Source organism: Choloepus didactylus, chromosome 17, assembly GCF_015220235.1.
Source record: "Choloepus didactylus isolate mChoDid1 chromosome 17, mChoDid1.pri, whole genome shotgun sequence".
NCBI lineage: Eukaryota > Metazoa > Chordata > Mammalia > Pilosa > Megalonychidae > Choloepus > Choloepus didactylus.
The window spans coordinates 28,894,773-28,908,098 of record NC_051323.1 but is presented as its reverse complement, the minus strand read 5'-3'; the positions used below and the strand labels follow the sequence as shown (position 1 = coordinate 28,908,098).

The 13,326-nt window shown below is 33.3% G+C and overlaps 1 protein-coding gene across 6 annotated transcripts in view; it reads left to right on the top strand.

Moving 5' to 3' along the window:
* Positions 1-13,326, top strand: part of EHBP1 (EH domain binding protein 1) — an 870,491-nt gene that overhangs the window by 808,810 nt on the left and 48,355 nt on the right. For 4 of the 6 annotated variants that reach the window (XM_037807056.1, XM_037807055.1, XM_037807058.1 and 1 more), the window contains 5 exons: positions 1,449-1,556; positions 4,047-4,171; positions 6,638-6,776; positions 6,926-7,032; positions 9,658-9,781. In XM_037807056.1, coding sequence (XP_037662984.1) covers positions 1,449-1,556; positions 4,047-4,171; positions 6,638-6,776; positions 6,926-7,032; positions 9,658-9,781 — 603 coding nt within the window. The remainder of the gene's footprint in view (positions 1-1,448; positions 1,557-4,046; positions 4,172-6,637; positions 6,777-6,925; positions 7,033-9,657; positions 9,782-13,326) is intronic. The other 2 variants (XM_037807059.1, XM_037807060.1) reach the window with 1 other exon arrangement.

Here is a 13,326-nt window from a genome sequence, read left to right as displayed (position 1 = left end):
CAGTGACCAATGGTGATTTTTGCGTATCTCCTACATGGACTATCAGCACCCTCTTGATCATTGGAAATAGAGTCATTAGAGCCTTTTAATCTAATCAGACTAGATTAGATCCCAAAAACCCCAGAACCAAGTCAGCAATCTCATCCTTAGGATTCTGTTTCTTAAGAACCACTCTTGGTACCAAAATCTTTATTAATCAGAGTTCTCCAGAGATGCAGATCCAATGCAGTGTGTGTGTGTGTGTGTGTGTGTGTGTGTGTGTGTGTGTGTGTGTGTAAGTAAACATTAAGAAAGTTATTATAGAAATTGGCTCATGTAACCATAGAGAATGGCAAGTCCAAATTCCATAGAGGAGACTGCAAGTTGGGAATTCAATGGTGACATTGAATTTCCCAGTAGAAGCTGCAAGTTAAGAACTCCAATGAAGGTGACAACGAAGTCCCCAGGAGAAACTTGCTGGCTGAAATGGAGATAGAAATTCTTCTTTCAGACTTCTGGAATCCTCAGTTCTCCCTTTAAGGCCATCAACTGATTGGATAAGGAGACTCCTTTCATTATTGAAGGCAATCTCCTTTGTTGATTTGTGGTAATCAGCCATGGATACAATCAATTGATTAATGATTTCTTTCCACAAAATTCCCTCGTAGTCACAGTCAGGCCAGTGCTTGCTTGACCAAACAGCTGGACACCATAACCTAGCCAAGCTGACACATGACATTAACCGTCAAATCTGCCAAGTAAAATTCAGACTTCTGGGTCTGGCTGTCAAGGCTCTCTATAGTTTTACCTTTCTAGTTAACTTCCATTATTTTCCTTTAAGTAGATCATGCTTGAACCATATAAGACATTACATCATTCTTTAAACATTACCTATCCTTTCCTGCTTTCCTGCCTATAATGCCTTTCCCTCAATTGTACCTCTTGAAATCCTGTACATCTCTCAAGACCCAGTTTAAAGGTTAGTCTTCCAAGGAACAATTCCTCATATCACTGGCAAAGAATATTCTTTTCATTTTCTGAATTTGCACTGTAAGTTATTTTTATCCATTATACTACCCATTGTATGTGGTAGTATAGTCACTTGAATTTGTCACAAAATCTTTTTTTTTTTAATATGCTGTTATTAGAAATTACTACAGATTACATTTTAAAATGTAAGGACTCAGTGGGCTCAATGATTCAGAGACAGCACATGATAAATTATCAAAACCTTTGCATCTTATTTGATGTGGCAATTAATCTTTGACATAGGAATTTACAATGTAAATTTAATCCAATAGTGAAAAAGTCATTTAAATCTGATTTTTTTAATCTTCCTTCTGTGTGTCAAACCTGAATTTGAAGAACTGTTGTTAATATTCTGGTTTTTTTTTTTCTCAGTGTTTTGGATAAACAATATAAAGTAGAAATCATCTACTAACATCTTTGCTACATGATCATTCCTACAGATGAAAATGATAATATTGAGATAGATACTAACGAGGAGAGTCCTGAAGGCTTTGTTGTAGGAGGTGCAGATGAACTTACTAATTTAGGAAATGACCTTGATATTCCCGGTAATTTTAAATTATAAATGTTTTGTGTCCTGATGCATGGTTAATTTTATGGTTATATTTTATTATTATTCGATCAATAATAATCATAAGTTCTTTTTATAGTTTCATTATATCTTATGCCTACACAAATCATTTAGCTAAATCCACCCTCCATCAATTTTATGTTATTTTATTTTAGGTTTTATATTAAAATTAGCAATAAAAATGGAATAGCAAATTGTAGTTTGTTCTCTAATTCCTAAGATTCATTTTTACATTGTATGTTATGTGTAACGATTTATAGTCATTCAGTAATTGGTTCCCTTATTCCCAGCCTATTTTGGTATGGATGTCCTAAGGTACAGACATAAGTACCTATGGAACACCCAAAAGTATATCTAAACCATGGATAAGATTTTCTGACTTAGTTTAAAATTGATAGTATTCTTTGTTATGATATTATTTTGCAAATTTTGTGCTTCAAATATTTAAATATTACTATTAATAATTTTATACATATAGCTGATTTCAAAAAGATACTTTCATTGAAACCTATTTATAGAGACTGCTGTTAAATTAATCTTTTATCTTATATCAATAAATCACTTTGGCAATTGACCTTCAGAAGTCACTGTTTAAAATATAAAGATACTTGGTGGTGGTTTTTAAAAGGTGAGTGTTCCATATGCGTTGCCTTTATAAGCTAAGCAATATGCAGTAGCAAGGTGAAGCTTTGTATACATAAGGGGTTCCATAAATGCTTAGTGAATTGAATTTTTATAGCAATAAAAGGTCTTCTGTGATCTCTCTAGACTTAAAGGTAAGGAGGCAAGGTCCTTAATTTTTATCTTTTACAGTAAAAAGCTATAGAGAATGCAAGCAGGCATTCTTTTTCTTAGCCCTTGCATGCCCCTGCAATGCTAACCTCCCTTTTTCTTCTCTATTTGAAATTGTGCTTTAATTTCTCCAAGAAACATTCAACCAGAGTCTTCCTAACCATAAGGGACAACCAAGAAAACCCATACCCTTTTGTCAATAGTGCCTAAGTTGACCAATATTAAATAATACTTGGGTAGATTGAGGTAGTATATTTATAAATGTGCAGGCCCAAGAGAATGCTGATATTTAAGGAAAAAAATTAAATACAAAAATTAGGATTCTCACTTCTTCCTATTTAAATTACTGTAGAACTTGGATAGGTTTGATTTTCCTTTTGAAAAACATTTTTGTGGTCGGTTACCCATCACCACCACCGTCACCAATGAGGATACCCATTAAGTACAAAATTGAGGCCTTAGCATTGAATTTATTTATAAGACCAGTGTTAGTAAATGATGCACATGTCCTGATTTTCCAGTAGATTATGAAGGCAGGACAAATGAGCTGTTCCTCAAATGAGGTGAGGAGAATTTTCTAGTTTCATTTATAGCAACTCTGTGGGATAATTTTAAAGGTTGGTTAATTTTAGGCCAAAGAGGCTTAACTATTCTCCTTTTATATGCCAAAAAAAAGAAAACACTTCTCAGTCTTCCTGTTGAACATTAACAGATAAATTGTTTACAATTCTCAAGCCTGCCAATAAGTGTTGGTATGCACACAGGGCATGCTTTCCAATTCAAATCTATGGTTTATTTCATGGCAATAAGAAATAAGAATGTAAAGCGGATTCTGGAAACAGAATATATTATGATTTTTATCCCTGCTTAATTTTCCTCCAGATTCTTTTTTTAATATTTATATAAATGCCATAATGTTTTAATAATAAGTTGTTTAATCTTTATCTTGATTTGACCATAGTTCATCAGATATTGTTTTAAAAAGGAGTCTGACAATATAAACTGTCCCATTTGCATGAAAGTAATGATAATAACATTTATTAATATTCTTGTAATTAGAAAAGTTATTAATCTTTATGAAATCTTTATGAAAAATATCATTCACCAAATGGTTGGCACATCTTTTACAATCATTTTATTAAAGAGTTGAATGCATTTGCTTTGTGTCTCTATTTGTTCCTGAACTATTTTATTAAGATGAATTACTTGCTAAAAATAATTTGAAATTGTTTATTTTTAAAGTTACAGCCATATTTTATTTTAAATTTCAATCTATATTTAATAATTCCAAAAATAAGATAATCTCTTTTGTATTTCTGCTGTTGAGTAGAATATATTCATAAATATTTACTCTGTTTCAATGCTGGGAATATAGGTATACACATAAACACTGGATTCTAATAGTGCATACATGATTGTCTGGGATCATGTTAAGAACTTGTTCTAATATGGTATTATACAAATGAATTTAATATAGTGGATGAATTAAAATGGTAAAAAATATAATTTAGAATCAAATTTGCATGCGTTTGTTCTGATATGCTACTTTATAACCTTGATGTCCTTTTCATCCTTCTTTTAAAATACGATAATATTTTTCTGATGTTACCTAAAATTGATAGACACATTTAAATGCATCTCACTTGGTTATTCATGATATTTGCATATTTAACAGAACAAAACACTAAGTTGGTGGACTTGAAACTGAAGAAGCTCCTAGAAGCTCAGCCACAGGTGGCAAATTCATTCTCCAGTGCTCCTCAGAAAGCTGTAACTGAGAGCTCAAAGCAAGACATTAAGGTAAATCATATTTGTTTAAAACATTTGACAAGGTATCTCTGTATTCTGGTTTCTACTGGCACTTTATAATCCTACAAACAATTTCTTATTAAATTCTTCACATTAAATTTAAGGGATAAATTTTTTTATTTAATATCCCATAAATTAAATATCAGTATGGTAATCAGTATTCATGTACTGTTTTTCAGAGAAACTACTATTTTAAATTGATTATGTAGATATTTTAGGTAAAATTAAGGAGTATACAGAAATTATTTTTGACTTCTGTATGTATGTATTTTTTGCAGAGAAAAATATTAAGAAAATTCTAGCATAGTTTTCTGTTACCCACAACCTTCTGCCTGCTTAGGTGAACCAGAATTTATGTTATTTACAAGAATTCATCACAACTGAAGATGGTGATGTGATTGGATATAAATTTTTAACATATTTGCATGTGTTTTGTTCCAGTATGTATCTTACCTTATGTTGGATTTTAGCCAATATACCATAACAAGGGCAACAATAGCATTATTATTGTTATTATTATTTAGGCTATTTATATTTTCATCACCCAACTCTTCCTCCTTTTCCCTCGGCCCTGTATCATTAATATTTCTCTAGCTTTAGGGTGCTTCTAGTTTTGTATAACTTTTCACCCACCTGCGGACTATGAGGTCTGCCTTGCTGACTGAAAGGATTTCCTTCGTCTGACACAGAGATGTTTTGAAGTCCCAAAACAATGACTTTCATTGCTTTTCCCTTATACTGTCGGTTTCTATAAATTGGTGATGAAAGTGTGTGGCAGCACCAGAGGACTTTTGGTCTCTATCTTTGAACAAAAGGAAGCCTGGATCAGGTCTGATTTTTTGCGTTCAATTTAGCTTTCTGCAGTGGATTTAATGCAGAATGAAGCTGGCCTAAGAATAATACAATGGATTGAAAAGGCTAACTGAATTAGTGGGTTTAGAGGAATACATTTGTAAAGTGGCAGAAGTCCCTACTCATAAAAAGGTTTCTTAAGATGGGATTTGCCAGCTAATCGCACTGATATTTTAGCATGTTGCCAGGCCTAAAAAAATTCAGCCGTGTTTGTTTATTTTGGTCAGTACTTGAAGTTTAGACTATTGGGCAGTTATTTTGATAACTTTAGATTTCACACTTTTTTTTTAAAAAAGTCAAAATTGTTTCTCTCTTAGCTACATAGCTAGTATGTTATAAGCATGATGTTCATGATAAATAGGTAACTTTCTAAAACAATGAAATAGAGATATTTTCATTTTTATGGTTTAATCATTCTATTAAATAAATTTTGTTTCTTTCCAAAACTCTCTTATGTAGTAATTTTAAAGTCATTCCAACAAAAGGTGTGCTTTAAATAACTTGCCTTTGTATTGATACTCTTTAATTAAGATTTTTAAAATGGTGTTTAAAAAGAACATGTAGAGAAAGTCCATCTGTTCTCTTGAAGCTTTCAGCATTGATTTGGGTTTTTATTTTTTTTTTTAATAAAATGCATTTTACACGTTTATAAATGAGGCATTCTGTGTTTATGGAAAAGGATAAACTGTTACCTTCCCTTGAGGATTCTGTATCCCAGGCCTCCTTGAGGCTAGAGAATAGGCCATTGGAGAACTCCCTCATTACTGATTGTCTCAATGCAGAGGAAGGGCAAAGTCTTGGTAGCTTTTGATAACCAGTTTCAGCATTCAGCAGGCTTAGCTATTAGTCATGCATCTTAGCCTTTCCCTATTTACTTTCAAAACACTTAATAAAAATAATAAAAGATTAGGTATAAAATGAAATATTTGTTTGGTACACAGCACCTCGGTATCTGCAGCTTCCACACACTGCAGTGGTTCGGTCTTTTGGGATATTTCTTGTTGATAGAACCATTTGAATTTGTTACCAGTATTAAACATACGAAGCTCTGGAAAAGATAATTGTAGTTTCCTTAGCTGTAAAGGGCTTACTTACAAATCTGGCTTTGGAAAGTTATAGCTGATGAAATGCAGTTCAGTGGGGTAGTATTATAATCCTACCTTTTAGCCTTCATCCAGTATTAGTAGTTTATCTCAATGGGCATAAAATTAGAAACTAGTTCTTCTTGTCATACAAGTCTGTAGGACTATATCAACTGATAGGGCAGAATATTGGAAGGAATAAACAGAGGCAACAAGGCTTTTAAATGATACACATCATCAGGAGAAGACACAAGGGTTCACAGTGTTCAATGAATCAAAGTTATCAAGAGTGATCCTCCACTTAAACCCTGTCCCCAAAGTTTTTTACTACAGGCTGCAGAACTTTTGAGGTTGAGCAATTCAGAGTGCTTTAAAATCCTTTTTCTTTCAAAAAGTTTCTAAAGTTCCTACTTTAGAAAATCAGCATTATCTTAAATCAATAAAAGTTGCCTTACTAATGAGTAATCTCATATTATAAGATCAGAAATCAGGACTCTCTTACCATGTATTGTTTTATTTTTAGAATGGCACAGAAGATCTCCGGATTGAACGATTACAAAAAGCGACAGAACGTTTCAGAAATCCTGTTGTGTTCAGCAAGGATACTACAGTTAGAAAAACTCAACTTCAGTCTTTCAGTCAATATGTTGAGAATAGACCAGGTAGAAGCGCCTTTTAAAATGTTTCCCATGTTATGATTTAATAGTATTTAAATATATATATATTAAAAAGCTGATAATGTAAATCCACATTTCAATACACAAATATCAAGCTTTATAATAATTTTACATGTCTTTTCCCTTTTTTTAAGAGATGAAAAGGCAGAGATCAATACAGGAAGATACAAAGAAAGGAAATGAGGAGAAGGTGGCGATAGCTGAAACTCAGAGGAAGCCATCAGAAGATGAAGTGCTTAATGTATATTAATTTTTTGTGTGGTTTCATGATTGCTGATAATTCCAAACTGTATGTGGAAATAGTGCCTTTATTTGTTAAAATGAGATGTTAGGTTTTTAAAGATGTCAATCTCCAATGCATTCAAAGCAGAGTGAGAGGGGTGCACTGTTGAATTAGTCTGCAGTGTGGTGATAATTGTCAGATAAAAAAAAAATGAATTTTTCAGAGTTCCACAGCCCCAGCTTCCTTGAGACATTTCCATCAGGGCACTTCCCATAAAGAGATTCCAGTATTGATCTACTGGGAGGATTTTAATTATTACAATAGCAGATACCGCAGAGCTGCAGTTAGAGGGAAAAGTCACATGAGACCTGCTAGAATTTCTCAGCCAACCCATTTTGTTGGCTTGGGTTAATGGGTGTTCAACCTTTCCATTATCCAGATCAGCCGTGAATTACTAGCTGAATGATGTTTGCATTAATATAATATATATGGTAATTTCTTCACTTAATTAACGGGGAGGTTCAGCTCAGTAGGGGTATGGGCTGATCATGTGTAAAATTGATTTGTGAGGGAAATATTTGATAGACTGCAGGGAAAAAGCAGCTTTTGATGGACAGCTATGCAGGAAGAACAAGTTTTAACTTGAATTTTTGTCTGGAAGCATAGCTTTCTTTAACAGTACAGCTTTCCAAAAAAAAAAAAATTATCTACTGTTTGTCTAAATATTTTCATTGTTTCTACTGTTAAAATAGTCTTCATTGGATTTTTAAATCCTTATAAATGCACTCAGAGTTACCGAGTACATTTTAGGCTCTAAAGGCTCTTCATTTTTAAGTTGTTGATGTCAGAAAGGTCTTATACAGGGAACAGCTCACTGGTATATCCTAATGAAGTATTTGATATAACTTGTGAGTTACAGGATACTTGAATATACTATACATTCACAGTAAGTAACTGAACTAATCACTAAAAGTAATGAAATTTATGTGTTACTTATCACTTCTGCTTTCTTACACATCTTTGTTTCTCATTTGTCTGCAAACTGTTTTGCTCTCCGGGATGGGAATGAGAAAAGAGAAAGTCACTTTTGTAAATTCTCTGCTGTCTGACAGATAGGTGCAAAAAGCATTCATCAGATTATTCCAGTTTTGAAAGTTACCATTAGCATTATGTAATTAAGTTTTTTTTGTTATCTTTGTACTGAGAAAGAAGAGTAGCCATTTTATATGAATATTTAAAAAATTCAGTGACTTATTTTATCAAACCACTTGAGAAATGATCAGTTTTACAATTTCTTAAAATAATCCTTAAATTTGTCAACTGCCATAATCAATTTAATAAGTTGGTATCAATCGAGTCACATGTGAATATAAATTATTTGCTAGTCCCAAAGGCATATAAGTTATACATTCCATTGGAAATGTTTATTGATCATGAAAATTCCAAAATATGTTCATAATTCACTTACTTCTTGATTTTGTTTCTTGTTTAACATGAACCAGAAGATAGTTCCTCGTGCCTTTTTAGAGATTAATATGCTTCTAGGTAGGGAAGGGATTTAACAGAAGAGGATTGTTCACATTAATTTATCTGAATAAAGAAGTGCTGATGTGGTGGTGGTAAAAGTAATCACTGCAGCAGTTCTTCAATATTTCTCAGCTGCTTAGTCTTTTAGCCCAAGGAATGTCAGAAGTTAAACAGGTGTTCCAAAGGAAACTATAATTAATCCATTTTTTATTATGACTCTACCATAAATAATAACCCTTCCTCTCTAATACTTTAAATTTGTAATACGGAATTAAAAAGTAAGGCTATACTAACACTTCATAACAGAGCCACTACTTAAAAAAAAGCTTCTAAGGTAATTTTTTAAAAAAATTTTTAACCTGGGTGATTATAAAAAGTAATTTTCAAATTGAAATTCAAATTTGGCTAAATGGAAGATTAACCCAATCAATATACAAGTTACAATAGATCCTGCACAGCAAGGTTTGAAACCACCTGTCAGGTTAGAATTCACAGGTACAATAATTAGTCTTGCATCGATAGAATGGCATGTTAAAGGACAAGAGTCAGCTGGATATATTTGAAACTTCTCTTTTATCTTTTTTTTTTTTTAGTATTTGAAATAGTACACTCAAAAGAAAATGAAAAATGTATATTTTTAATTTTGCATTTTTGTAAGAATAAATCTGGATCATTGATTTTTTTTCATGACGGATCCTCTAAAAATCAATTCCTTAGTAAAACTCCAGTTTTATAATTACACTTTTGAATTGAAGGTGTCATAGGTGTTTGTTTTTACAGTCACCAAGGGAGATATTCTTTTCTCCCCCTGCCCTTGCTTAAATAACTTGCTTAACTCTAAGGAGATTTTTTTTTTAATTTGTATTAACTTTTTAAATCTGGTAAACCTGGTTGTTAAATTATAAATATAATACTGAAGGGCTGAAATTGTCTCTATTTATGAAAGTTTTACTATGCATAATACATATGAAAAATTGTTGAATCTTAGGGAGTTGCTTTTTGGTAGTAAGGGTGATAGTTGGTTCTCTAGGTAAGTGCTTTTCTAAGTATTTGTAGAAAAGAAAAATGCAACTTACAAGTGATTTTTTTCCCCTTCCTGTTTGTTCTCGTTAACAGAAAGGGTTCAAAGACACCAGTCAGTATGTTGTAGGAGAATTGGCAGCACTAGAGAATGAGCAAAAGCAAATTGACACCCGTGCCGCGCTGGTGGAGAAGCGCCTTCGCTATCTCATGGACACAGGTACGGTGCCCAATTACACTGTAAACAGTTTTGGCAAATTGAGCGTTCACAAACTCTTATAGAGTTTTGGAAGTGTGAATCTTTGAAGCCTGAATGTTCAGCAAAACTGCCTTGAAAATAAAAAGGCTGTGATTTGCAGCCACCTCTCTGGGCCCTGGTGATAAGAGTGCCTTCATGGGAAGTGATAACTCGTCCTGATACCATGTGAGCCAGCACTATTGAACAGTGTGCTCATCCATGCAGAGTTGGAATACACATCTGTGCCTCATTGATATGCCACTGCTTAAAAAAAAAGTAAGATCTTCACTGTTCTACTGATTCATTGGGAAAAAAAAAAGATTTGGCCAGCTAAAGCCATGTACTGCCTGAAACAGAGTACTATGCATAGGGGATGGCTCCATGGTCTAGATCACTGAAACTGGAGAATACTATCTGGTTACTGATGCTCCACAATTTTTTTTTTTTTCCAAGAGAACAGGTTTTTAAAAGTCTGTAATACTTCCTGTCATAGTTGCATTTGAAAGGATTAAGGTATAAAGCAAGGTTTGTAAAAATGGTTTAGCAGCAAGTTACCTCCTAACCAGAGGGTAGATTGGCACTTACTGCTGATTGCCAGTGGTGATGGAATGGATCTAACTGCCCAATAAGCTATTGCAAAAGAGCAGTGTGTGTGTGTGTTTTTAAATTGTTGCTCCTGCAAAAGGGTAAAAATGAGAAATTAATTTAAACAATCCATACCAAGTTAAAAGTAAGTATATAAAGAAAAAAAGTTAAAACATAAAATAGTGGTAAATTCATTCCTTTAATCTAGTTAATTGCTTTAATTTTATGGCAGTGTTAAAACAGAGTAGCATAGTTTAGGATTGGCACACTTTCCTGAACTTTTATTTCTATATTTGCCCAGAATATATTTATAATAAAAAAAACCTTCCAGAAATAAGCATTTATATGGAACATTTGAAAATGTATACACTGGTGAAATCAGAGCGTATTAGAACAAGAAGGGACCTCAGGCTTTATCTGATGCAGTGGGTTTCAAACTGTGTTCTGTGGATCCCTAAAGCCTCTTCAGAGGCACCTCAGGGGGCTGTCAGGACAGTAAGGGAACAGAGAGCAGACAAGCCTCTGATTCCTTACCTTCACTTCAAACATAGTGACTCTCAGTCTATTTATTTTAAAGAGTGGGCTTCTTGGAAGATTTGATTTGAAGAAAAGTTTCTTCTGCTTAAAATTTAAAAGCAAAAAAAAAAAAAAAAACAAACTTTTAAAATTACCTAACCCTTTCATACAGATAAGGAGACGCAAGCATAGAAAGTGCCGAAGGTTAACAGATAAATGATTGACAGACCTAGGAGTAGAATTCAGTTACCTACTATTCCACATTATCTAGAATAACATTTATCATCCCCCTGACAAGTTAATGCATGCTAAGTCTTGTTCATACATAAAGAGCTGTGTGGATTCAACAGGTGTCCATAAACCAATATGTTGTTCACACTTGAATTTTTCCTTTGATTTCTAAGGGATCTTGAAAACATTAGTTATATTAACTATATAAAATATTTTAAATACTAGGTGGTATAGTTTCTGACAATAAGGGAGAGAATATAGAGAAAGCAGATGTAAGAACTGATAGCATTACAGTCTAGAGTCATTTTTTTAAAAGGAGCATGCAGTTCTTCTCATTCTAAATGAGCATACAGGAGTAACTGTTGTTATAGTAGAGTTCAATAATGTATATGCAAAAGGATAAGTCATCAAAAAATGGGTAGTTAATATCTAGTGGGTTATTGAAAGTCCAAGGAAGCATGTAATATATTTTTTAATTATTTTCTTTAAATATTTTCAAGAGACAAATTGAAATTCTTTTTTTTTTTTTTTTTTTTTTTTAACAAATTGTTTTTAGAAGAGCATCTTCCCTGATTGTGTTGGATAAATTAGTGGTACAGGAAGCCTTGTACCACTAGGAAAAAAAAGACTAAAAATCATTTCCTTTCCTTCTTTCACACTTGGATCCTGATTTATTGTGAATTCTAACAAAAATATACTCAAATTCTCCTTCCCACCCTACCCATCACCAGTGAAACGTGGAGACCCCATTCCAACCATAGATCATCTGAAAAACAGTCATAGACTACAGATCAATTCTAGGAGTTCTTTGGAGTTTTGTATTCCTTACTACACACAGGTTCCCAACTTGACAAGCTCCAACAATCCCCCTGGAGTGTAGCTGAACTTCCTCCAGCCCGATTTTGGACTTCTAATATTTGTCTTCAAACCTAGTTAGCCTCTGAAGCAAGAGTTAAGATGTTAGAAACAGAAAGCATCCAATTATCCTTTTCCTTTTTGGGTTTCAATGTTTTCCAACTTTTCATTTATTATAATAGTTAATACCTTTTCTGTTGTAATAGAATTTTCAGTATACTTTTCTGAATCTCTTAATAGTCTTAGAATTAAGCAGAACAGGTAGTATCCATATTCTTTACATGTCAAAACTATAGTTCAGGTGGGGAAATGACTAAGATGGGCTAATTAGTAATGGCTGAGCTATGACTTGAATCTGGGTTTTCAGGTTTTCTGGCTCTTGGCTGAATCCTTTTTCTTACTTTATCTTCTTTACACTTGAAATAAACTTTATCTGATACTTCAGTTTTTATCTGCTTGTAGATACTGACTGTACTCTATTTATTGAGGTGATATTCATGTAAAATAAAATCAACCATTTTAAAGTGTATGATTAAGTGACATTTAATACATCCATGGTGTTATGCAACCATTACCTGTATCTAGTTCTAAAACATTTTTATTGCTCCCAAAGAAAATTCCATGGCCATTAAACGTTCACTCCCCATTCCCCCTCCTTTAGGACCAGGAAACCACTAATAATATTTCTGTTTCTATGGCTTTACCTATTCTGGATATTTCATACAAATGGAATCATAAAATATGCGGCCTTCTGTGTTTGGTTTCTTTCACTTAACATAATATTTTCAAGGTGATGTGATGTTGCATGTATCAGTATCTCATTTCTTTTTATTGGCTAAATAATATTCCATAGTATATATATAACACATAATGTTTACCCATCCATCCATTGATAGACACTTGGGTTGTTACCACCTTTTGACTGCTATGAATAATGCTGTTATGAACATTGGTGTGTATCTCTTTTTTCCTGTTTTCAGTTATTTTGGGTATATACCTTGTTTGGCTTGCTAAACTGCTGAAAGCAGATACCATAAAATGGCTTGGCATTTAACAGTGAGAATTTATTAGCTTACAAGCTTGCAGTTCTGAGGCCATGAAAATTCTAAATCAGCACATCATCAAGATGATACCTTTTCCCTGAAGACTGGCTGCCAATCATGGACTCTTCTGTCACATGGCAAAGTACATGGCAGCATCTGCTGGTCTCTCCCTTCTCTTCTGGGTTTTGTTGCTTCCAACCTCTTCCATGGCTTTCTTTCTCTTTGTCTGAATTTCATTCTTTTATAAAGGATTCAAGTAGGAGGATTAATACCTACCCTGGATGAGGTGGGTCACAA